A 25,139-nucleotide genomic window follows, 5' to 3' on the forward strand; every position below is an offset into this window, starting at 1 on the left:
TTTCCCTTTGCGTCCCCGTCTGCCTCAGCTCGCTGTTTTCTTCTCCAGATCGGGGCTTTGTACTCACATTCAAGACCGCAGATGACCCCAGCCTGTCCCTCATTAAGTACGGGGAGTTCCTCTATGACAATCTCATCATCTTCTCCCCTTCGGTAGAAGGTAAGGGCTGCCGGTCGCTCCCAGAACTGGGAGCCCAGGACTGATTTATCCCTTTCTTCAGGATCTTGGGCATGTTCTGGGATGGGGTGAGTCGCCAGCCCTGGGCGCTGCTGCCAACAGAGAAGAGGAAAATGTTTACTTCTAATCTGGGCTTAGGAGAGGACATCTTCTTTGCAAAAGACACAGCTGAGGATTGTGGGATCAAGTGTTGTTGCAGACCATAGAACTCCGGGCTCGGGATTCCCTGGCGGTCTGGTGGTGAGGACTCTGTGCACTTTCACGGCCGAGGGTGCGGGTTCAATCCCTGGTCGGGGAACTAAGAGCCCACAAGACGCCTGGTGAGGCAAAAAAAAAAAACCCCAAAACCCCTCCTGGCTCTGCTACTTAGGGAAGGGAGTTTTCTCTGTTAAAGGGCCTGAGAAGAAACATGGACACTCCCCCCCCCCGCCCCCACCATTGGGTTTGCCTGTGTGGAAAGAGGAAATGGCGTGCTATAAATATGGTTTGCTGTTAAGGAGCACTGATGGTAGTTGATCCTAAGAATTCAGATGGAGTCATAGTTAGGCTGAAAAGAACCTTTAGTGATTACCTAGTCTTACCCCCTGTTTGAGGCTGGGTGGATATGTCCAGGGCTTAGCAGAAGGCTGGTTGTTGATCAGAATGAACATCTTCACTAGATTTTCCAGTTGACATTCCTGTGATAGAGAGCTTACTATCTTACGAGGCAACCCACTCCACCACTGGACAACTCTGTTAAGAAGTTCTTATGTTAAACTGGAATTTGTCTCCCACTTCCTGCTTTGTTTATTTGGGGGCAGGGAGGGAAAGGGTTTCTGATACTCCCCAGGGCCTTAGAGAATAGGTCTAATGCTTATTTTGCTTACAGACATAGCCTTCCCATAATCAGGGCCCATTCAGTTGTTTCTTCTCCAGACTAAATATCCCCAGTTCCTTTGGCTGTTTCCCTTTTGTCGTGCTTTTGTGAGCATCCCAGTCGTTCTCTTCTTTAGTGGCTTCAGTTTATCTTTTTCTCAGAGGACACAAGTTGTCCCTGTCCGGGGTAAGATGGTACTGCCATCTCTTCCTTCAGCTGATGAAGCTTAGGAAGGCTTTCACTTCACCGGCATCGACTTTATTCTCTGTGGTTTGTGTGAGACGGGGTTCTGCCAAATCCCTGACGTATTTTCCCCAAGTTACCTTTACTTATCGAGCTGCCCCCACCTCCCCTGCAGCATGTGCCTTTGGAATTGGCTTTTTGGAGGCAAGTGTAGTTGAACCAGTTAAAATCTTCAAGTCACTAGGCAGGCGAATGGAGCCTTTAGCAGATAATTGGCGTTTGCCAGGTTGCTGCGGTGGTGGAACTCTGAGATTGGAGCCTGCCCTTGAGGAGTTTTTCAGTCTGTCTGTGAGGAAGTAAAAATAAATAAAAATAAGGACTTGAAAGGAGTTACCAAACCACGTGTCGGGATGTCCAAGACGGAGTGGAGGGGCCGCCCAGGTTGTGCTCGGGAGTGTCTCTGAGAGGCAGGGAAGCAGTGGCAGGTAGATTGGGAGGAGGCTGAGGTAGGCTGCTGTTGGTGGGAGAAACGGCAGAGCCTAAAAAACTGCTTCACAGATCGCAGTCAATTCCATTCTCCCTTCATGATTTTTACCATTTTCCATATCGTTTGTGCTAATAAAGTTTTTCTTCAAATTGACCTGCTTTAAAAAAAAACAACACTAAAATACCAGTTTAAAAGGAAACTAGTAATGAACCCATTATCACCACTGCAAATGGAAAGCCAGTGCCATCATTTGCAGTCAGTAGTGGGTACCTGTAAATAGAATGAATGCAGTGCTGTCAAGTTCTAGCTGATTCTCAGTCTGCTGAAGGCTTTGGGCCCGAGGCGTCCTCTTAAAAGAGGAGGTGAGCTAGTTTAGAGAAGCGTTAAGACCAGTATTGGACTGTGATCATTCTCTTTGATCGAGAAGGCTGGAAAAATAATTGGAAGGGGAACAATGTCTCTGAGACGCAGTGCTATTTGAAGCCCTGCCCCACATCTGTTGTCACCCTGTCTGCCCTGCAGGGTGGGGAACGTTGTCGTAGGAAACCCTCCTGGGCGCCCGGGGAGGAGGCTACCGTGCTGGGGGCTGGGTTCAGGGTAAGAGTTTGGCCCCCACTCTGAGGGCCCTCCTGTGCTACCACCGTGGTCCCCTTAGGTGTGAGGACGCCGGCCTGGTTTCTGTCTCCATGTGGAGATCGGTGGGTTCCTTGCCCTCTCTGGGATCCGGAAGCTCCCAAGGCACATGCAGTAACGGCTACAGGAGAAGGATCCTTCGCACATCCTCTGCACCCAGGAAACACTGGGTTGTTTTACACATGGGGAAACGGGCTCAGAAAGGTGAAGGGATTGCCTGGATCGAAGCCCGGGTATCTCAATTTCATAGCCTGTGTTACTATGCTAGAGTTTCAACGGCAACACTCTTGACGTTTTGGGCTGGACAATTCTGTGTTGTGGGCGCTGTCCCGGGCCCCTACGCATCAGACGGCAGTAGCCTCCTTCCCCCTCGTGACGAGAAACATCTCCGGGCATTGCTCTGAGCAACACAGTTGCCTGGCTTGGGAACCACTGTGCTGCGCCACAAAGCTGTCTTTGTGCTGTCGGAGGATCTGCCTGGCCTCTCTGGAGGAGGGTGGATGGGGCTTAGCATGCTGTGAGGGGTTGAGTCTGCACACACGAGATGTTCCGTCTATCTGACGGAAAGGCACGACGCTTTTAGTTTTTTCTCTTGAAAATTACCCCTCAGAAAAGAGGGCCGTTCTCCTATTCAGATCTTCACAAGTTATGTCGTGGACTCATTTCTAACTGCCCGGTGGATGTAATGGACAGACTTCTGTGTCCAGTCCCAGTAAATGGTACCTGCAACCTTCCAGTTGCTCAGGCCAGAAATCTTGGGGGGGTTGTCCTTAGTGCCTCTCTCCCTCTCACACCTCACATCAGGCTTGGCCTTCAGAATGCAGGTGTAGGCCCATCCCTCCTCCCCATTTCCCCTCCCCACCTCCCCCTCCACCCCTGTGGTCCAGTCACCACCCTTCACCGCCTGGGTGATCGCAGTGGCCTCCTAACCCATGACTCTGCTTCCACCCTCACGCCCTGTACCCGATTCCCCACCTAGCTGCCAGAACCATCCTTTAAAGATACAAACAGATTACGTGGGTCTCCTGCTCAAAGCCCTCCAGTGGCTCCTCCACGTGGCCATTGTCATCACAGGGCCTACAGAGCCTGCAGGAACCGGCCTGCTCTGCTGCTTCTCGCCGCTTTGCTGTCTCCAGTGAAGACCTGCTCCCCGCCTCGGGGACCTCGCCCCTGTCCTTCCCGCTGCCTGGGATGCTCGCGCCCGCATCTGCCCAGCTTGCTCTCGCACCTGCTCAAAGGGCTTCCCTGATCAGCGTGCACATATTACAGCCCCTCTCCCCCCTTTATTTTTCTTCTCAGCACACAGGAAATAATTTTCATGTAATGGATAAGTGAATTACTAAGCACTGCTGCCATTACTTTATGTTGAACGTCAGGGCGCACTTCGGGGAAGACTCAGGAGCCTGCAGTAGCCCCACTCAGTGCTAGTTCTGGATGCTTGCGGCTGTCCCAGCTGATTGACCAAAAAGGGTTATGCTCTCACAATTACAGGTGCTGGAAATTAGTGGACCTTTTTGGTGACCACTTTAAAACAGTATGTGAAGTGGTCCTGTTATGGCCGTCCTGGATCTAAATCTGTAGGATTAATAGGGAAAAACGTCTCATGTCAGGCAAAGGAGTCCTAGTGTCAAGTGACAGCATCGTCCTCAAATTCAAAAGGGCTGTTTCTCAGATGGCTTAGACGGAAGTGAAGTTGATGGGCCCTGGAAAACTGTTAGGTGACCCCAGAAGTGGCTCAGGTGAAGACAAAGATACTGATGTGAAAGGTGCAGGTGATAAGTTTGAATGAAATTGTTTCATGAGATGTGAGTGGGAAAATGCGACATTTCTAGATGAATAGTTTATGTGTGACTTGAAATATGTATGACTAACTTGACAGCTATAATTGGTAGGTGTTTGATTATTTCCTTCATACTTCTAAAGGTTTATGAATTTGAGTCATTATTTTTGGCTCTTCACACTGGGGAAGCTGGGAGAATTGCCCTGTGTCGGGGTGTGCATGGTAAAGGTCCCTCTCGTTTTGGGCCTCCAGAGGGTGCTATCCTGTGATTGACTGTGGCTGGTCTGCGGGCCACCTTCCCCGCCCAAATGTCAGAGGAGCAGTTAGAGGAACCTTCTGGGTCACGAGTCTGGTGATTCTTTCAGATTTCGGGGGAAATATCAACGTGGAGACCATCAGTACCTTTATCGACGGTGGAGGCCGTGTCCTGGTAGCTGCCAGCTCAGACATTGGTAAGTCTGACCTGGGAAGTTCTGGTGTTTTCCACCATTTCTCCAGGGAGCTTAGAAAGCTTTACAAATGGAAGCTGCCAAACTGGCACTCACGGAGGGGGGCCTCAGCCAGGGAGGGAGTGAGGGAACGCCAGTGCCATTTGGTCCCTCCTGTGCTTTCCTGTGACCAGAGCCCATGAGATGAGAAGTGGATCCTTTGAAGGACTGGGGTCCCTGTTTGTTTGTTTTTCCCTTCTTCTGTTTTTGTCTTTTTCCTTTGTTTCTTTCGTGTTGTTTTGGTGGCTCTTCTCTTATGAAAAGAAGGCAAGAGGGGAGGTTTGACAGATTATTTTTGTGTTTCTTACATCGGACATTTTCAAAGATACGTAGAAGCAGGGAGAGGAGAGTTCCGGTGTTCCGAATCCCATGTACTTACCACCCAGCTGCACCAGTGAACACCACTGACCAGTCTTGTTTCATTCCTTCCAGTGTTGATACATTTTTAAAACCATATTGGGTGGGGTTCTTGGTGGGGCGATGATGAGGAAGAGAGAGACCTCCTAAGCCCAGGCTCATCCAGATCAAGTTCGCCCGCGCCAGTTACTTTGCTTCCAAGGAGGTTTTTGCGCAGAACCAAGGTCACTGTGCTTGCGGAGGGAGAGGGCCAGGTGGTGGCACTTGTCAGTTCAGGCTCCGACTCGCGCAGGCAGAACACCGTGCTGTTGCCCAGGGGTCCAGTGGGCGCTGCGCCTGGCCTGCTGAAGCTGCAGGGCCCCGGGGCTGACTGGTAGAGAGCGGCTCGTGAGGACGCTAGGACGAGGGGCACTGCTTAGCCCAGGGCCCGCCTTAGGGTCAGTCAGGCATCTCTTGGGTCTGTACTGCAGGTGACCCTCTTCGAGAGCTGGGCAGTGAGTGTGGGATCGAATTTGACGAGGAGAAAACAGCTGTCATCGACCATCACAACTATGACATCTCAGACCTTGGCCAGGTAATCAGGCCTGTCACCTTCCAGGTTTCAGGCCCTAATAGCAAAGTTCAGCCTAGAAACCGGGAGGGCATCCGGAGAGGCTCCGTGGCTCGGGGCGCCTTTTCCTGACCCCCATCTTCCCTCTGCCCCTGCAGCATACGCTCATCGTGGCCGACACGGAGAACCTGCTCAAGGCCCCGACCATCGTGGGGAAGTCGTCTCTGAATCCTGTCCTCTTTCGAGGTGTCGGGTGAGTGAGCAGCGAGAGGCCCGCAGAAACCCCGGGGGAAGAAGGGATCGCTTTCTTTTGTCAGGAAACCAGCCCAAACTTGTGACTGTTGGGGGCCTTTCCTTCCCCCAGAGGATGTGGATGAGATGAATATGTGACATTAAGAGTTAGGCTCCGTTGTGACAGCAAGAGGAGTGCTAGGTGATTGGCTGTTAGAAAGTAGGATTAATTCTTATGAAGAAATGGCTCCTGGAGGGCCCCAGGTCCTTTGGGCTGAGCCCTTGGGGTCCGGGCTGGCCCTTCTCTTGTCCTTCTCCAGGATGGTGGCCGACCCCGACAATCCTCTGGTGCTGGACATCCTGACAGGCGCTTCCACCTCCTACTCCTTCTTCCCCGATAAACCCATCACCCAGGTGAGGGGCCTTCGCCGCCGTGAGGCCTCCCGGCCCTGGGCCTGGTAGCAGAGCACTTTTTGTTTGAAAACGAGAAGCAAGGAGAGCACCCTTCTCTGAGGCAATGAAATGAGAAGTTGCTGGGAGGGGGACGAGGGCAGCCACAGTGGGGTAGCGGGGTGGGTCTCAACTTCTGCCCTCAGCTGGGGCCCAGGCTGGCCCGAGGCCCCGCTGCTGGTCCCTCGCCCTGGCTCTCCTGGCTGACGGCCTCGTGTCGTTCCCAGTACCCCCACGCCGTGGGGAAGAACACCCTCCTCATCGCGGGGCTGCAGGCCAGGAACAACGCCCGGGTCATCTTCAGCGGCTCCCTCGACTTCTTCAGCGACGCCTTTTTCAACTCGGCGGTGCAGAAGGCCGCGCCCGGCTCCCAGAGGTAGACGCAGGGGGTGCTTAGGGGTGTGGCCTGGGTGGTAGGTCTGCGTGGATGGGGAAGAAGGAGGCTTTTAGCTGGAAGTGTCAGAGGCTACGTTATCTTCAGGTGCTTTTAAATTATTTGAAGACTTTATATTGTTGATGTTGGCAGTCCAGACTTTTCAGGATAGTGACGGCTTATCTGGAGATGTTTCGGTAATTGTGTATTTACTGTGTGGGTGACACCCAAAGCAACACCTCACACCTATCCTTCTGTGTTCCTGTTCACCAGCATCCCTAGATGTGTATGGCCTCTAGGCAGAAATTGGCTGTGTGTGGTTTATCTTGGTGGATAGTGATTGGTTTACCAGGCACCCCTGGAAGGAAGCTGGTTCCAGCGCTCCAGCCTCTCCTGTTTCCCCTTCTGCAGGTATTCCCAGACAGGCAACTATGAGCTAGCTGTGGCCCTTTCCCGCTGGGTGTTCAAGGAGGAGGGTGTCCTACGTGTGGGGCCTGTGTCCCATCATCGGGTGGGCGAGACAGCCCCACCCAACGCCTACACTGTCACTGACCTAGTGGTAAGAGCTCCTTGGAGCGGGAGGGCCCCTGGGTTTTGGCCAAGTTGATTCCGCTCAAAAGCACTTACTGGACATTTCTGTGTTGGGCCTGAGGGGCCTAAACAAGGCTGAATAGGTTCATCTTCACTGTAGGAAAGTCCGTAGAGGTGCGGAGAGCCTGCCTAGTAAACCCACACCCTAACGGGCGGCCTTTGGGGGAGGTGTGCTTTTGCTGTGCGAATGCAGAGGTGGGAGGGGCTTTGCTGGTTCACTCTGCTAGGAGCAGAATTCACATGAGAAACCACATTTGAGTTGGGTCTTGAGGATGAATCTGTCAGGAAGAGAAGTAGGGAAAGGCGAGAGCAGTGAATATGGAAGCAGGGATGCCCAGGAGTGCCCGGTGCTTTCGGGAAGGGCGGTGTTTGGGTGCAGGCTTCCACGGGCTTGTAAAGGGGTGCAGGTACGAGTCGGGGGGGGTGAGCCGGCTGGGTGGCGTCCTCCATCACTGTCCAGGGGCAGTGGGTGGGGCTTGCCCGGGTTTTCAGAACCCCTGGTGGTTCCTGCCAGACTCACTGTGGGGATTCAGTGCAGCTGAGGGCTGGGGGCGTCCCGCCAGTCCCCGGCCACCCCGGCTAACCGGCCTCTCGCCTCAGGAGTACAGCATCGTGATTGAGCAGCTCTCAGACGGCAAATGGGTCCCCTTTGATGGTGATGACATCCAGCTGGAGTTTGTCCGCATTGATCCTTTTGTGAGGACCTTCTTGAAGAGGAAAGGTGAGTGCAATTCTTGCAAGAGAAAACTCTGGGAAGCCTGTCCCTGCCTCGGGCCGGCTCTCGTGCGGCCAACAGACACCGTGGGAAGCCCCTCCTGGTTACGTGTCTCGGCTCTTCCCCAGCTGGCAGGTACAGCGTCCAGTTCAAGTTGCCTGACGTGTACGGCGTGTTCCAGTTCAAAGTGGATTACAACCGGCTAGGCTACACGCACTTGTACTCCTCCACTCAGGTAAGCCGGCTTGCAGCCCCGTCCCCAGCCAGCGCCGGCCCCACCTGGGCCTCCGCGTGGCCAGGGCCTGCCACCTCTGTCGTGTCGCAGGTGTCGGTGCGGCCCCTGCAGCACACGCAGTACGAGCGCTTCATCCCCTCGGCCTATCCCTACTACGCCAGCGCCTTCTCCATGATGGTGGGGCTCTTCATCTTCAGCGTCGTCTTCTTACACATGAAGGAGAAGGAGAAGTCTGACTGAGGGGCCAGCGCCCCAGACTCCTTTCAACAGACATGGAGGGTTTTTATAGGATTGCTTTTTCTCCCCTTTATGGTGGGTCTTTTTGGGGGGTTTTGTTTTTTTTAAAGCCACGGACAGTGGCACAGCTTACCTCAGCGGGAGATGGAACATTGAGTACCAAGGGGTGGGGGGTTAGGGAATAATTTCTATGTTTTTCCACCTTGAATGCTAAGTGTGTTTTCACATGTGAAGTCAACTCTCATTTCTAAAATAAAGAGAAACATCGCCCTCAAACTTCATCTGGCCCCCGTTGTGCTTTGCTGATGGTGTGGGTGCTGCTGAGAAATGACTGGATACAAAACAGTAAGTAAGTGGCCTTTTTTAGTTTTGCTGAAGACTGGAAATGACAGAGCTTCTAAACGTCAAGGGATAAAATAAGGTTAATAAAGGCCAGTGGGGAAATCACTGAAATTGGAAATCTAGGAAGTCAACAGTGCTTGACTTTATAACAGAATTATAGAACTGCTTGGTTGAAAAGAACCTTAAACTATGTTCGCCTTGCTTTAGGCAAGAGTTGTGTTCCTAAAAAGCATGTGTAAAGTTGTATGTAAAATCCCTTCCCCGTCATTGACCGTTTCTTGTCTTTGTGGCGTAAGAATCACTCTGAGCCAAGTATTCAGTTCCAGGCACAGACATGTTCTGCAGCTGGAAATATGCATTTAATTCTTCACAATTCCTGTAAGAAACACTAGTCAGAAGGGGAAAATTAGCAAGTTTAAAACACTGTACTGTTAATTCCCATTTCATCAGTCACGTGAGCTCCGCTAGACTCAATTCAGTAGCTGGACGAGCTCCATGGCGATGCTTCCTCCAGAGCACCCTCAGAGCTGTTCCAGGACGCGTGACTGAAGTGCAGAGGCTCCCACACCTCAGGCCTCACTTCAGCGTTTTTCACTCTGATACCTGCATACCCTGACCCGTGCGAACGTTTGCCTTAGCGCAGGTAACACGCAGACTCTAACGTGGAACGCAGGTCTGACCCGCCTCAGCTCGGCCTCACCTGCTCGATCACTAACTAACTTTTCAGAGGTCTGTGAAGATAGGACACGAGCTTAAGGTGGGACTTTTTGGTCAGCAGCTTACACCCGAGTAGCCCCTCGCCTGGTACAGCGGGCTCATTCCTTTGGATTTGTATGCAGAGAGCTAGTCACATTTTTAGCGCTGATACACATAGGGGCCTGGTGATTAGCCAGTGTTTCTTTTTAGAGTTAGTTATTAGTTAGGCCCTCTGAATTCGTCTAGACGAGGGGTTGGCAAACTTGGCCTGTGGGTCAGTCTGGCCTGCTGCCTGTTTTTTGTAGGCCTGCAAGCTAAGAACAATTTTTACGTTTAAGTGGCTGGAGACAATTGAGACTATTTAATGACACGTGAAATCCAAATCTGTGTCCCTAAATGAAGCGTTATCGGGAAGCCGCCACACTGACTTGCTTACATATTTAAGGCTGCCTTTGCGCTGCAATGGGAGAGTTGAGTAGCTGCAACAGCCTGAGTACTGGCCCTCTACAGACGAAGTTTGCCGACCTCTATCCAGACCAGTTTCTTCATTTTAGAGGTAAGAGAACTTCAGTCCACACAGGTTATATGATGCATCAAAATCACACTGCTTGAGCGAGTCAGTAGCTAGACTGTGAACTCGAGCTGTTCCTTCCACTTGCCAAACCCGAGGCCTTCTCTCTGGCTGACTGGCCCACCCTGCACCATCTTTCCTCCTGACCGACTCTCACACCCCTCACCTAGGAGCCCCTCCCTCAGCATTCACAGACCATCACGACACAGATACTGGAAGTTCTTTCAGTAATTCATTCACCAGCTACATCAGCTATCACAGGGCCGCCCTCCACGAGCAGAGGAGGAGGGCTGCCTGACTCAGCGCTTCATACTCCAGGTTGGCCAGGAATAACATCTTCATTTTTGTTTCCACACAGTTCTTCTCTGCAAGCCTGCTGGCCAGCAGAGTGGCGGCTGACTGTCGGAGGAGCCAGCCAATCATCTTGTCTGGTTTCAGGTCCTTCAGGGCTAGAGTGCGCTCACCCCAGAGGCTTAAATGAAGCAGGTTAGCAGCTACTCGGGCAGATGGCCTCTGTAACAGCAAGGGAAGCTGATGCTTAGAACACCTGTGACAAAGTCTTCACCCACAGCCTGCTTTGTTAACGCATCCTCGTTGCAGGGCCTTCCCTTCTCTGACCCCGAGCAAATTCTTCTCCACCCTTCTCCCTCCTACAATGCCCTGCACTCACCTGACACACACTCCTGGCTTTTCCATGGGTACACATTGGTGGGGGGCGGGGGGCAGTGTGCATTGCTGGAAGAGCCTCCCCACCCTGGAAGGCCCAGGAGCCGTGTCTGGAGTGAGGGGAGTTGTCACGACTTAATGATGGGCAGCAGCGAGCACCTACCGTGACCGTGACCGTGACAGCCTGCCGCACACGGTGAGGGGTAAGTGGTAGGACAGGAGTTTGAGCCCTGGTCTGTCCAGGCTGTTGCCACTAAACATGCCACCTCAACCGGACCTGCCACTCCAATCCAGGTTTCAAATATGTTAGCCTCTGTAGTAATTTCACAATGCCCAGATCTCTTAGGAGACGTCATCACATCTGTCTGATTAGATCTCAGCTGATTCTTTAAGCTATCTTCATTAAACATTTCTTAAAACTGCATCTCTTTCCCTCTGAGTAACTTTAAGCAACTAAAATCAAGAGGAGTTGAACTGCTGGAATCCTGACTAATTTGGTGGCCAGCTCCCGTACTCCTATCTATACGCAAGTCTCCTATACTTGGCCTTTACCCTTGTAAGACAGAGGGGCCGCCTGTCACTCTAGTGCTTGCCCAACCCTGACCTTTTACTCTGGAACATGAACCGAGGTTTCCATCCACACAATCCCTGTAAAGCTGGGGATGGCCTCACCTTGCTGGCGTCTCGCTGGAGCAGCGACCTCACCAGCTGTCTCGCCTCCGGAGGCACCGACTCGGGCAGTGCTGGCAGCTGAGCTTCTTGGTAACTGCGGCTTTCAAGGTGGGCCCTGCTGCCCTGGCCGTAAAAGGGATTGGGGAGCCCGAAGATTTCGTAGGCGAGCGCTCCCACCGCCCAGGCATCAGCCTTGCTGTAGTCGATCACTGCCCGGGGGCCAGGGCAGGCTGTGGACACCTGCTCAGAAAGCAACCGGTGAGCACTCGTGCTGCTGGTACTTCTGAACTCTTCATGCTCCTGCACAGCACCCAATCCACAGACTCATCTGAACCCCGTCCCAGGGAACCCGGAACCTGAGTGAACTGTAGCTCAGATGCAGCACAGACTCATCTGAACCCCGTCCCAGGGAACCCGGAACCTGAGTGAACTGTAGCTCAGATGCAGGAGAATCTGCTCAGCTCTGCTTTGGGCTGACAAAACTCACCTCTCCTGGAACATCAGACAGATCCAGATTTAAGCAAAGAGGCAGGGAAGGGACTTCTGATACATTGTGGGTCAGAGAAGATGAAAGTGTTGAGTAAACGGGAAACCTGGTGGGAGAGGCTCTGCCGACGGCACCTGACACGCTCAGCCGGGACTCACCTCAGGGGCCATCAGGCAGCCGTTTCCACCACGGTCCACATACCAACTGGTGAAAGGCAACTGCAGGCCGACGCGCTCATCAGCCAGGCAGCAGCCGAAGTCTGTGATCACCAACCAGGGGCAGCCGTCTGCAGACCGACAGGCAGAGGTGAGCGGCCGAGTCTCCCTCACCAACGCCCCCCGCCCCCCCGCCCGAGGTCCTATGTTTCCACTAAAGCCACCCTCTGGATGTGGGTACGAGGGGCTCACAGGGACTCCGTGTTGACCCAGGAGCACAGGCCAGCAAGGCCTGGACAGCTGCCCACTCGCCGGAGAGCTGAGCAGGGCCAGCCATACAAGTACAGATGTGCCTCTAGGAAATCAAGATCCCCAAGCAAAGAACGGGATAAAATTTGTCCCAATCTAAATAATCTAGTAATTGAAGCTCTCCCAAGATCGAAGGAGCAGCTCTTGTTTTACTGATCAGGTGGTGCTGGCTCAAATGACGGCCAAGAGCCTTTGAACTTGAAACCTCAAATCCAAACCTAAAAAATAGGTGCGTTATGAATTAGTTATTTGTAAAAGGATTCATACAGACTTCCTTTAAAAAGCCAGTTCCTCTAGAACTGCATATTTAATTATCTCAAATCTTCTAGTTCAAAATTGACCAGCGGTATGACTCTCTTTTACAGGATCCCCAGGCAAGTGACCATCCAGCTTCACTTGAGTGCTTCCAGTGACGGGGAGCTCACTGCCAGGGGCAGCTGGGCTGACATTCAAGTAGTGCTCACTGTTTGAAAATTCTTTCTTATATTAAGCTAAAGTCTACCTCTCTTTCACTTTATTCAAGAAAATGTCCACCACTGAGGTTTCTGTTCTGTAAGCGGACAACCGAAAGGAACCTGGGAACCATTAACCACCACTCCACGGGTCCTACACAGAGAACAAAAACCTCCATCTTGAAGGAGGGAGTGCTCATCTCTTGTGTACAGAGCTAAGACACAACAACTTAGAACATAAAAATCAAAAAAGACCCAAAGGCTCCTAAACGTCCCCAGACCTAAAGTCCAGTGTGCCCTGGACCGCCTGGAGGTGCAGCGGGGCAACTACCTGCGTCTGGCTCCACGAGGACGTTGTCGGATTTCAGGTCTCTGTGTGCGACGCCCTGCTGCACCAGGTGAGCCACCCCTTCCAGGAGCTGCAGAGTCATCACGGTGGCCAGGCGGGGGCTCGGGCTGTTCCCACGAAGATACTGGCGCAGGGTACAGGAGTAGCTGGCAGAGAGGGCAACAGGGCCTCGGCTACTGTGCACCAGGGATCCCGAGCACCTTATTTCCTATTAGAGTGATGGCCTTTCCTCTTCTTTTTTTTTTTTTTATTTTATTTATTTATCTTTTATTTATTTATTTTTGGCTGTGTTGGATCTTTGTTGCTGCACATGGGCTTTCTCTAGTTGCGAAAAGCGGGGGCTACTCTTCATTGCAGTGCGTGGGCTTCTCATTGTGGTGGCCTCTCGCTGCGGAGCACAGGCTCTAGGCGTGCGGGCTTCAGTAGTTGTGGCTCGCAGGCTCTATAAGCTCAGTAGTTGTGGCTCGCGAGCTCTAGAGCTCAGGCTCGGCAGCTGTGGCACGGGGGCTTAGTTGCTCCGTGGCACGTGGGATCTTCTCGGACCAGGGCTCGAACCCATGTCCCCTGCATTGGCAGGCGGATTCTTAACCTCTGGGCCACCAGGGGAGCCCCTTCTCTTCTTCCTGAACATTTTGATTTCTTTTTTCCCCAAGTATCCTTTCTGTTCCCACCCACCATCTTGAAATTAAGTAAGAGCTGGGGCCTCACATATTAAAAGCAACAGTACAGATGCTTGTTTCCTTAAAAACCCATACGGCAATGCCAGGGGTGCAGGGACGGAGGAAGGAGAACAGTTTATGTTAAGAAACCAGGTGAGGTGAGCATAGCGGGGGCAACAGCCAAAGGTACTAACAGCACTGGGGGAAAAGTATGTTCTGACTCAACACGTGTTTCTGTTTCCATGAAAAGTTGTCCTAAAGGGACAACTGGCCTCCCAGAGGGCGGGGATCCCTCTTCCCTGCAACCCCGGGCTCCAGGCATGCTGCTCACTACAGGGCCTGCCACACCCGACACTTACTTCTTCATCACAAGGAAGAGTGTCCGCCCGTGGCCCAGGCCTTCGGGGTGAAGGCGCGGGGGCAGCACGTCAGGGTAGTCGAGCAGGGCCCCTGGCAGCAGTGGCACAGACGACGTGAAGGCGCGGAAGACGCGGATGACGTTGGGGTGTGCGGCCAGCTGCTTGGGACCCCCCTTGGATCTTCTTTTTCAGCCAAGTGGGACAAACATGAGGCCAGTAGCAGATATGACACTTGGAAATGTAACAGTCTAAGGCCACATTCAATACTGACATGCATTTATGCGCCCAGCTCCTCATATCAACTCTGCCCCAGGTGCAGAGCCTGGTTTTGGAAGGAAAACCCACAATGACTCATTGCATTCAGTGACTCCACCAGTCCGTCCACTGTCCATCCATCCCAGGTGGCAGAACACAGTGGAGGAGACCCTGGAATCAGACCGCCTGGGATTGAATCCCACCCCTGCCACTCCAAGTCCTTGGCCAAGTTGCTTAACTTCTCTGGGCTCAGTCTCAAATGCAAAAGGGGGATAAGGGGGTAACGTACCTCAAGAAGTTGTTAATGCTTGTAAAGGACCTAGAATCTCCTCGATTCCAAGTTCTAGCATAACGCTTGGCATGGAGTTATGAGCCCAATAAACCTTTGAGTGAATGGATACACATGCAGTTCATAGTAGAGATGTCACCTGCTGCCATGCCCACACCTACCGCTCAGACACAATGGCCACGTTTGGGATTGCATGACCAGGGCTGCAAAACCACCTGCCCCTGGCTCAGAGCTGCTGGGACTAAGGGTGAGCACCTACCCCAAGGGCAACAAGCCTGCAGTCATGTCTGAGGCCCAGTGGCTGGCAGGAAAAGGGGAGAGTCTCTCTTTGTGGAGTGAGTGAAGAAACGTGGCAGTACCTGGGCAGTCAGCAATGGAGCTGAGGGTGAAAGGATGCTGTTACAGAGCAGGACCCTACGGGGCCTTCCCCCGTATCCTCTGCTTTAGCTCCTCTCCAAAGTGCCTGGATAACAGTATCTGCTGCACATTCCTGAGCTGTTTTACAGATGTGACACCAAACGGAAGATGCTAACTACTTGATGACCACGGGCTCATGGCCCCCAGACGTACTGGCGCCTAAGGATTGATAATGTTAACCCCTGTGACACCACCCTGTCACCTCACCATCAACCAGTCAGAGAACTGTGCACGAGCCAATCACATACCCTGTGACCTTCCCCTCCCCTCCCCTGGCCTTTAAAAATGCTGTGCTGAAACCCTTGGAGTTCGGGGGTTTTTTGGGCATGAGCCATCCTTCTTGCATGGCCCTGCAATAAATCTTTCTCTGCTCCAAACTCCGATGTTTCAGTATTGTTTGCCCTCACTGTGCTTTGGGCACATGAACTTGAGGCCTGAGGGAAGCCAGAGGTGTAGCCATGGATAGGAAATAAGGACACTGGGTGGCAGAGGAGGAGGACGGAGCAGAAGCCCAGAGACATCAAGACAACACAGAGAGTTCGACACACGCTCTGTCTTCAGAGCTGCTTCAGTTCCGAGCTTTGAAGCCAGTCCACCATGTGGCCTTGTACAGCTCCTCTGGACTCCACCCAAATGGGCCCCTGTCCTAGGCGATCAAAGGAATCAAAGCATTGTTCCTAGCCTGGGGCCATTAGAGCCAGTGGGAGAGTCACGATCACAGCACAAGGCCGTCAGTGCCACAGTGGGAAAGCGCTGCCTGGTTGTCACGAGAGCCCAGAGGAGGCATGTGGCTGTGCTGGGGAGACGCACACGTGTGTGTGTGTATAGAACTGGAGGAGGACCGGAGAGTGTGTGTGTGTGTGTGTGTATAGAACTGGAGCAGGACCAGAGTGTGTGTGTGTGTGCGTGTGTGTGTATAGAACTGGAGGAGGACCGGAGTGTGTGTGTGTGTGTGTGTGTGTATAGAACTGGAGCAGGCCCGCAGTGTGTGTGTGTGTGTGTGTGTATAGAACGAGAGCAGGAGGAGTGTGTGTGTGTGTGTGTGTGTAGAACTGGAGCAGGACCGCAGTGTGGGTGTGTGTGTGTGTGTGTGTGTGTACAGAACTGGAGCAGGACTGGAGTGTGTGTGTGTGTGTGTGTGTAGAACTGGAGCAGGACCGCAGTGTGGGTGTGTGTGTGTGTGTGTGTGTGTACAGAACTGGAGCAGGACTGGAGTGTGTGTGTGTGTGTGTGTGTAGAACTGGAGCAGGACCGCAGTGTGGGTGTGTGTGTGTGTGTGTGTGTGTACAGAACTGGAGCAGGACTGGAGTGTGTGTGTGTGTGTGTGTGTAGAACTGGAGCAGGACCGCAGTGTGGGTGTGTGTGTGTGTGTGTGTGTGTACAGAACTGGAGCAGGACTGGAGTGTGTGTGTGTGTGTGTGTGTAGAACTGGAGCAGGACCGCAGTGTGGGTGTGTGTGTGTGTGTGTGTGTGTACAGAACTGGAGCAGGACTGGAGTGTGTGTGTGTGTGTGTGTGTAGAACTGGAGCAGGACCGCAGTGTGGGTGTGTGTGTGTGTGTGTGTGTGTACAGAACTGGAGCAGGACTGGAGTGTGTGTGTGTGTGTGTGTGTAGAACTGGAGCAGGACCGCAGTGTGGGTGTGTGTGTGTGTGTGTGTGTGTACAGAACTGGAGCAGGACTGGAGTGTGTGTGTGTGTGTGTGTGTAGAACTGGAGCAGGACCGCAGTGTGGGTGTGTGTGTGTGTGTGTGTGTGTACAGAACTGGAGCAGGACTGGAGTGTGTGTGTGTGTGTGTGTGTAGAACTGGAGCAGGACCGCAGTGTGGGTGTGTGTGTGTGTGTGTGTGTGTACAGAACTGGAGCAGGACTGGAGTGTGTGTGTGTGTGTGTGTGTAGAACTGGAGCAGGACCGCAGTGTGGGTGTGTGTGTGTGTGTGTGTGTGTACAGAACTGGAGCAGGACTGGAGTGTGTGTGTGTGTGTGTGTGTAGAACTGGAGCAGGACCGCAGTGTGGGTGTGTGTGTGTGTGTGTGTGTGTACAGAACTGGAGCAGGACTGGAGTGTGTGTGTGTGTGTGTGTGTAGAACTGGAGCAGGACCGCAGTGTGGGTGTGTGTGTGTGTGTGTGTGTGTACAGAACTGGAGCAGGACTGGAGTGTGTGTGTGTGTGTGTGTGTAGAACTGGAGCAGGACCGCAGTGTGGGTGTGTGTGTGTGTGTGTGTGTGTACAGAACTGGAGCAGGACTGGAGTGTGTGTGTGTGTGTGTGTGTAGAACTGGAGCAGGACCGCAGTGTGGGTGTGTGTGTGTGTGTGTGTGTGTACAGAACTGGAGCAGGACTGGAGTGTGTGTGTGTGTGTGTGTGTAGAACTGGAGCAGGACCGCAGTGTGGGTGTGTGTGTGTGTGTGTGTGTGTACAGAACTGGAGCAGGACTGGAGTGTGTGTGTGTGTGTGTGTGTAGAACTGGAGCAGGACCGCAGTGTGGGTGTGTGTGTGTGTGTGTGTGTGTACAGAACTGGAGCAGGACTGGAGTGTGTGTGTGTGTGTGTGTGTAGAACTGGAGCAGGACCGCAGTGTGGGTGTGTGTGTGTGTGTGTGTGTGTACAGAACTGGAGCAGGACTGGAGTGTGTGTGTGTGTGTGTGTGTAGAACTGGAGCAGGACCGCAGTGTGGGTGTGTGTGTGTGTGTGTGTGTGTACAGAACTGGAGCAGGACTGGAGTGTGTGTGTGTGTGTGTGTGTAGAACTGGAGCAGGACCGCAGTGTGGGTGTGTGTGTGTGTGTGTGTGTGTACAGAACTGGAGCAGGACTGGAGTGTGTGTGTGTGTGTGTGTGTAGAACTGGAGCAGGACCGCAGTGTGGGTGTGTGTGTGTGTGTGTGTGTGTACAGAACTGGAGCAGGACCGGAGTGTGTGCGTGTGCGTGTGTGTATAGAACTGGAGGAGGACCAGAGTGTGTGTGTGTGTGTGTATGTGTGTGTGTATAGAACTGGAGCAGGACCGGAGTGTGTGTGTGTGTGTGTATAGAACTGGAGCAGGACCGGAGTGTGTGTGTGTGTGTGTATAGAACTGGAGCAGGACCGGAGTGTGTGTGTGTGTGTGTATAGAACTGGAGCAGGACCGGAGTGTGTGCGTGTGTGCGTGTGTGTGTATAGAACTGGAGGACCGGAGTGTGTGTGTGTGCGTGTGTGTGTGTGTGTGTGTGTGTACAGAACTGGAGCAGGACCGGAGTGTGTGCGTGTGTGTGTACAGAACTGGAGCAGGACCGGAGTGTGTGTGTGCGTGTGTGTGTACAGAACTGGAGCAGGACTGGAGTGTGTGCGTGTGTGTCTAACTGCACACACAAGAGGCCTGTGTGCATCTGGTGAGGGCATATGAATTCACCACGTGGAGCATAGGGTGTGACGGGAGAAGATCAGAAACCAGGTGGGAGAAGCAGCCCCAGGAGCAGATCACAAGGGCTGAGTCTGAGGTCCCTAGAGGAGCAAGGCTAGGAAGAAATCCACCCAGTGCTCTCAGGGTCTTGGAGTCTTTCTCCTGAGACAGAGTCGATGTCATCAGTACTTTAGGTAACAGGCCTTCTGCCATATTCATCTAATCATTCCGCAGACATTCACTGAGCTGTTGGGTTTACACAGTAAACAAACATAAAAGCCCTGCCCTCAGAGAGCTTTCACTGCAGCCACAGAGACGATTAATAAATAGACAAAGACATCTACGATTTAAGGACAGATGGAGATAAATGCTGTGAAAAAACTAAAGTGGGTAGAAAACTGGAAAGTGACAGGTCTGCACGGCAGCACCATGTCAGCTGGCTGACGCTTCCACCACAAAAGGAAGCACCAGAGGATAAAGTTAGACCCTAGGAACCAGCTGACACCCACCCTTCCCTACAAAGGAATCCGGAGAAGAGGAGGCCAGGGCTAAGCCCACCAAGCAGCTACTTCCCTAGGCCTGCACCGACCGTCAGTCACACTAGAGCCAGAGCCTTCCAAGCCCTGGAAGGGGTCTTCCACGTATGTTTCCTTAAGTCCCTATCTCCACCTTCTTGCTTCTGATCTACAGACCAACCCTCTAGTAAGTCACCAAAAACACAGCGGGCCACCTCTTCCTGGGGGTCTACAAATACTAAAGGGAGCACAGCGTCTCCTCTGGCACAAGTATTATCTTTTACAACCTGTGGGTTTGCAAAGCCAAGGTGAGCTTCGGCTGCTATCCAGACTCTTCCCTCTGTGGAGGGAGCCTCTTTTCCTACTTCTTTGCCTAGCTAATGGCTATCCATCTTCCAAGAGGCAGAACAAACTGTCCCTTCAAGAGGCCTTTCTGAATGGCCCCGAACCCCTGCAACACACACACCTCTGGGCTCCCTCAGCACCTGAGCATAGGCTATTCTAGCACTTACCACGCTAGACTCTGCTCCCGACTTCTCAGGCTCCTCTGTCACATGGAGAACAGGCCATTAAAAGAAAAATCTCTTGGCACTATCGGGTCACAGCAGCTATTCGTGAAGTGAGTGTTGCCTCTGCTGGGGACAGAGTTCAATTTGTTTCCACCTGGGCATTACTTAGGCATCAGAAACCAGATCCATTTTCCATCGTTCTGAACTGGGCAGCTCTGGACGGCCTTCTCTCCCTACTCCAGCGTGAGTCAGCCACCTGCATCTTCCACCAGAGTCAGACCGTCTACAATCTTTCCCAATTATCCACCAACTGAAAATCCATCACTGACTACATCATTCAGTGAGAATTTATTATCTACTGTGTGTCGTGTCAGACGCTGTGCTGAGTGGTGAGGGCACAGGTGGGGATTCTGCTCTGTGTGGTGGGCAGATGGGTGCTTACCTGTGAGCGACTGCGCCATACTCCCCGGCCAAGGCCACTCGACTGGCTGGGACGAGCTCCTGGCTCATTGTGCTAAAGATGGCTTCGCTGGATGAGCCCGCCTGGAACACATCCGTAATGGATCCGGGGTTACACAGGCCCAAGCAAGTCCAGGCCCTCCTTATAATCTGGACCAGGACAGCTACTGCCTAGAATTGGTTTTGACCTTCAAGCTAAGATAACCTCTCTGAAGTGGGAGGCCGAATTTCTCCTGGGAGAGAGAAGGCAGAGACGCCATCCATGCCAACCCAGAGGACGCTCCCCACACCTCACACCCTTTGACAGCTCAGGTGCCCACGGCAGGAGGAGGTGTCAAGATGATCAAGGCAGGGGCCCTCCTTCCTGCCATAGATGCCTCCGGTCACCACCAGGCTCAAACCTGACCACCGAGCACTAACGCTCACCCTCGCAGGCTCCCTTCAGCAGACAGGCCCAGCCCGACAAGCCCCCGCTGGATAAACTCGTGCCGAATCACAGAACAGCCCTCTTCATCACCCAGTAAAAAACACAAAACAAGGAAAAGCACCTTATTTCCCTCATTTCATTATGAACAGCTCTCAGGACTTGTGAAACCTGTCAAGAATCCTTTAAGAATCAAGTCTTTTAGCTTTTGTGAATGCATTTGCTGTCGTGCCCCAACCAGTGGGAGTTTTGATACTAAGACTGGATGTTTCCTAGGTCGAGGATTTGGCTACTTGTTAGCTATTAGCCCAGCGTGGAAGTATGGTCTAATAACCTCCATTCCCCAGATCGAAACCTGAACCTGCATCCTTCAGTGTCCAGCATGAGCTGTGTGGCTGTGTCCCACCTTAGCCTTGGAAAGATGCTCTGGGCAGGAGGAAACGCATCAGGTCTTGATGAATTTCCTAACCTCTCCTCCCACCCCCCCATGTAATGGCAAGATAAATTACTCTAAATGGACAGAAGTCTTTGTTTTCAGGTGGGAAAAATACTGAATTTCCCAAAGTGTCGAGTTCTGCAAGAGTTGAGAGCAGAGAGGCGACAAGCCAGCCTTGGGTCTGCAGGGGCGGTGGGAGGCGTGCGGCCCCTCGTGCCCAGCGCGGCAGGTCAGGGAGACAGAGGCCGGTGCAGACTGCAGCCCCGAAATCAACTGATCGGCCTGGACACTTTAGGCACTTGCTACTCAGTGTGGCTCACGGCCCAGCAGCATGGGCATCGCCTGGGGGCTCGTCAGTGGTGGGGGTCGGCGGGAGTCTCAGGCTCCACCCCACAGCAGCTGCCCACAATCTATCTGCCTTCTAACCTGCCCCCAGGTGATGCACGGACATATTACAGTCTGAGACATGCTGCTTCAGACTCTTGTGCAAGAGCGTGACGCACCTGTACTGTGGAGAATCTGTGTTGTTTCCTATCTACTGCCTGAGAAAAAGCGCCGCGAGGTTCCCCCAAGATGGGCATTTTGAGAAACGCCGACTTTAAAGATGGAGGGCCCGGGCTTCCCTGGTGGCGCAGTGGTTGAGAGTCTGCCTGCGAATGCAGGGGACACGGGTTCGAATACCGAGATGTTCCACATCATCTTGATGGCCAAGGGAAAGGCAGGGGCCAGTGGGGCTTGCTCCTCTTCTCCTCGTGGAATGATCTCTGGGCCTCTCCCTGGAAGAAGCCCGATACTCCCTGCCACTTGCTGGTTCTGGGGCAACACAGGCATGGTGGCCTCATAGACAGCGGCACTGCAGCCCTTGCCAATGGACTTCCCGATCAGATACTCCTCCAGCCGGAAACCCTGCCAGCGTCTAGCGTCCAATGGGTCAGGGAGCAGCTTGTTTTTCTGGGTGAAAACTGCCTGTGAAGAAAGAAAGCAGGCGCCGTGAGGCAGGGAGCCCAGGAAGGCTTCAGTGAAGGGATGCGGAGGTACAGTGAGGCGAGCTCTTCACTGACAAGACCAAGAGCCAATAAAAACACAACCAAGTTGGGTTTCACTGCTCGTCCTGGGCTCAGGCCATCCTGCTTTCTCTCTCATTACTCAGAATAATTTTTCTCGAAGTGTCACTTCACTGCAGTCACCGAGGCAGCCCAACACAGAACATGAATTAGTTAAGAGGTCAGAACTCTCAAATTCTGCAGCTGGCACATCACTCCTTTGCTGCCTGTCAAGCTCCCAGCACAAGCTTGGGGGTTTCTGATTATGGAGACGGCTCCTTCTGCAAAGACCTCGGCAGGCAGGTATTGGACGGTTACCAAGTACTGTGTATGGGCAGAAGCATGTGGTCAGCAGCCTCCCACTTGGGAATGACCTCAGGCTGCTTTTGCAGGCCAGGGGGTAAAATAAGGGGGCTCCCTGGAGCCGAGTCATCAGGTCCTGTTGTTGGGCTGCAGCCCACAGGCCTGCAAGCCTTGTACCTGCCCAGCCTTGAGACGACTGAAGAAAGAGCCTGGAGTCAGTGACAAAGACATCAATGGTTTATTGGATGGGGCATCTTACACGTCTGCAGCATAAGGTCCTGGAGCAACATCCCAACGTGTGTGGTAGACAGCAGGCTGGTAGACAGCAGGCAGGACACGGCAGCAATCTTCACTAATCTTCACTAGTCGGGGGAGAAGGAGGCTGCCATTTATAGGGAAATTGGTATCAGGTTGGCTCATCAGTTACCAGGGAAACCAGCGGCTGGGGCACGTCCCTCACAGCCCCTCAGGTTAATGACCATCACGAGGACAGATGTTTCCCTTTAATAAACTAGCAGGTGGAGCTGTTTTGGCCTAAGGCTTAGAACAATCACTAGCTGGGGCAGGAGGCAAGCACCTTCCTGTGAGTAGGATGTAAGTGAAGCAGGGACTGGTCCAGCAGGGGATGTACAGACAGCAAGAGGATGGCCATCTTGAGTGGCCTGACCATACATGTCTTCCTGTCTCTACCTCTTAGGAATCTGGTGGGCCATTCTGTTTGCAGAAAGGAAACAAGAATACAAGAGTTCGGAGGGACATAGATGGAAATGCGGGTGCTGTGGGGATGCACTGGGATCGAGGCTATTTCCCCCAAATCGGGGTTCTTGCCTACTCCAGGCAGGTGACATCATTTCTGCAGTCACCCAAACTCTGCCTTCCCCCTCAAATCCCATCTGACCTGCTGACCCCTCCCTCTTCATGGTCAGTCACTCAGCTCCAGACTCTCCCACTCACGTACTCCCTTCACCTGCTTCTGAGCCGGATGAAACCACGCTGCTTTCACGTGTCACTCATCAGGTTCAAGAACCTGATAGGTTATTCGGTACCTTGTGCTGGTACTTCCTACATGGGAAAATTGTTCTGCAGGCTGGTCTGCACTGTCCGTGCTGGTCTCTCACATGCCTCTCCCTGAACCTCTGCTCAAACTATTCCCCTCCCCCGCCCCCTATTTCTATTGTCTTCACTCTACCTGCTCATCCTTACTCATCCAGCAAATCCGAACTCAAGCTCCTGCTTCCCCTATAACCAGTCCTGACAGCCCAGCCCACAGCAACCCTTCCTCCTGGAGGATTCCTAAAGCACTGAGAACCTATGAGCTAACACACCTCGTATGATAACTTCTAATGTTTTTAAAAAACGAAAGTCTGTCTTGCCTTGCCAACTAGTTTCCAAACTCTGTGGAGTGGAAGCAATATCTCGTAGAGTAATCCTTTAGCAACCATGGTTTTGAGAATGAGATACATGTTTTAAAACTTTTAATTTTGAAATAATTATAGACTCACAGGAAGCAGCAAAAAAAAAAAAAAGTACAAAATGTCCTGTGTACCCTTCACCCAGTTTCCCACAAGTGACATCTTATAAAAAGCACTAGTACAAAGCCCAGGAAAGTGACAACATACACTACTGTAAACTAGACTACAGACCTTACTCAGTTTTCACTTTTTCTTTTTTGGCCGCACGCAAGCGGGTTCTTAGTTCCCCGACTAGGAACATGCGCCCTCTGCAGTGGATGCACGGAGTCTTAACCACTGGACCACCAGGGAAGTGCCTCACCATCTTTTCTGACCTGCATTCTTTCATGTGTGCACGCGTGCGCACCTGTAACTCTGCAATTTTATCCCCCGTACAGATACATGCAATCACCACCACAGTCAAGACAGCGTGTTCCGTCGCCACAGACTCCTCTGTGCCACCTCTTTGTATTTGGGCCACCCCCACCCGTCCCAGTCCCCTGGCAACCAGTGATCTGTTCTCCATCTCCACAGTTTTGTCATTTCAAGACTGTTATATAAATAGAATCGCACAGGATGTAACCCTTTTGGAACTGACTTTTTTCCACTACGCATAATGCCCTTGAGGTTCATTTAGGTTGTTACCTATCGATGGCTGACTCCTTGTTATTCCTTAGTATTCCACCGTATGACCGTACCAGGGTTTGTTTAACAATCACCTGCTGAAGGATGTTTGGGTTTTTAATATTTTGCTATTATGAATGATGCTGCCGTGAACATGTGTTTAAAAATTATTCTTAAGAATTGTGGTAAAATACACATAACAGAATTGGCCATTTTCAGTGTGCAGTTCAGTGGCACTAAGTACAGTCACGCTGTTGGGTAACCATCACCACCATCCATCTCCAGAACTTTCTTCATCTTGCAAAACTGAAATTCTATACCAATAAACAGTGACTCCCCAGCCCCTCTCCCCAGCCCGTGTTCACTTTCCCTCTCTATGAATTTGACTAAATACCTCATGTAAGTGGAATCATACAGTACTTGTCTTTTTGTGACTGGCTTATATCACTTAGCATAATGTCCTCAAGCTCCTCCATGCTGCTGCATGTGTCAGAATTTCCTCTCTTTTTAAGGCTGAATAATATTCCATTGTATGTATATAGCACATTTTGCTTATTTTTCACCCACTGATGGACACTTGGGTTGCTTCCATCTTTCGACTACTCTGAATAATGCTATGAACGTAGGTGTACAAGTATCTGTTCAAGTCCCTGCTTTCAGTTCTTCTGAATATATACTCAGAAGTGGAATTGCCGGGATATGGTAATTCTATTTTTAATTTTTGGGGGGAACTGCCATACTGTTTTCCATAGCAGCTACTCATGTACAGGTTTTTGTGTGAACATAAGTTTTCACTTCTCTGGGTAAATGCCCAAGGCTGCAATGGCTGGGTCCTACAGCGAATCCATGTTTAGCTTTGTAAGAAACAGCCGACTATTTTCCAGAGTGGCTGCACCATTTTATATTCTCACCATTGGTCCAGTTTCTCTGCATCCTCACAGGCATTTGCTACTATCACTAATTAAAAAATTTTAGCTGTTCT

General features: G+C 52.1%; 2 protein-coding genes across 9 annotated transcripts in view; one reads left to right on the plus strand and one right to left on the minus strand.

Moving 5' to 3' along the window:
* DDOST (dolichyl-diphosphooligosaccharide--protein glycosyltransferase non-catalytic subunit) overlaps window positions 1-8,624 on the plus strand; it is an 8,994-nt gene extending 370 nt beyond the window's left edge. The window contains exons 2-11 of the mRNA XM_024749902.1: window positions 49-159; window positions 4,482-4,568; window positions 5,432-5,535; window positions 5,670-5,764; window positions 6,063-6,156; window positions 6,420-6,568; window positions 6,977-7,124; window positions 7,757-7,877; window positions 8,000-8,106; window positions 8,197-8,624. Coding sequence (XP_024605670.1) covers window positions 49-159; window positions 4,482-4,568; window positions 5,432-5,535; window positions 5,670-5,764; window positions 6,063-6,156; window positions 6,420-6,568; window positions 6,977-7,124; window positions 7,757-7,877; window positions 8,000-8,106; window positions 8,197-8,346 — 1,166 coding nt within the window. The 3' untranslated portion in view covers window positions 8,347-8,624. The remainder of the gene's footprint in view (window positions 1-48; window positions 160-4,481; window positions 4,569-5,431; window positions 5,536-5,669; window positions 5,765-6,062; window positions 6,157-6,419; window positions 6,569-6,976; window positions 7,125-7,756; window positions 7,878-7,999; window positions 8,107-8,196) is intronic.
* A 376-nt stretch (window positions 8,625-9,000) lies between these two features.
* On the minus strand, window positions 9,001-24,324 carry PINK1 (PTEN induced kinase 1). 8 transcript variants are annotated; one of them, XM_024749896.1, is made up of 9 exons: window positions 22,260-24,324; window positions 21,418-21,702; window positions 19,860-19,960; window positions 14,061-14,240; window positions 13,025-13,188; window positions 11,936-12,063; window positions 11,291-11,530; window positions 10,623-10,802; window positions 9,001-10,465 (listed from the first exon to the last, which is right to left on the minus strand). In XM_024749896.1, exons 1-9 carry the CDS (start codon window positions 22,311-22,313, stop codon window positions 10,208-10,210), a joined length of 1,590 nt encoding a protein of 529 aa, XP_024605664.1. In that variant the 5' UTR covers window positions 22,314-24,324; the 3' UTR covers window positions 9,001-10,207. The 8 variants fall into 8 exon arrangements, 7 of the variants coding, with proteins under 7 accessions (XP_024605664.1, XP_024605663.1, XP_024605667.1 ...); XM_024749895.1 differs by having other exon boundaries at window positions 14,061-14,243; window positions 22,260-24,322; XM_024749899.1 differs by having other exon boundaries at window positions 14,061-14,243; window positions 22,342-23,585.
* Window positions 24,325-25,139: the final 815 nt, after the last annotated feature.

Source organism: Neophocaena asiaeorientalis, unplaced genomic scaffold (genome assembly GCF_003031525.2).
Source record: "Neophocaena asiaeorientalis asiaeorientalis breed wild unplaced genomic scaffold, Neophocaena_asiaeorientalis_V1.1 scaffold275, whole genome shotgun sequence".
Classification (NCBI taxonomy): domain Eukaryota; kingdom Metazoa; phylum Chordata; class Mammalia; order Artiodactyla; family Phocoenidae; genus Neophocaena; species Neophocaena asiaeorientalis.

What these genes read in the sequence shown, in the direction of transcription:
- PINK1 (XM_024749895.1), bottom strand. Translation starts at nt 22,313, where the DNA reads ATGTCTTTGTCACTGACTCCAGGCTCTTTCTTCAGTCGTCTCAAGGCT. An exon ending in CCTCGTGGAGCCAGACGCAG is followed by an intron (nt 12,064 to 13,024) that starts GTAGTTGCCCCG and finishes GTCGGTCTGCAG; the next exon opens with ACGGCTGCCCCTGGTTGGTG. An exon ending in TCCAGCGAGACGCCAGCAAG is followed by an intron (nt 10,803 to 11,290) that starts GTGAGGCCATCC and finishes CGTGTGCGGCAG; the next exon opens with GCTGTCACGGTCACGGTCAC.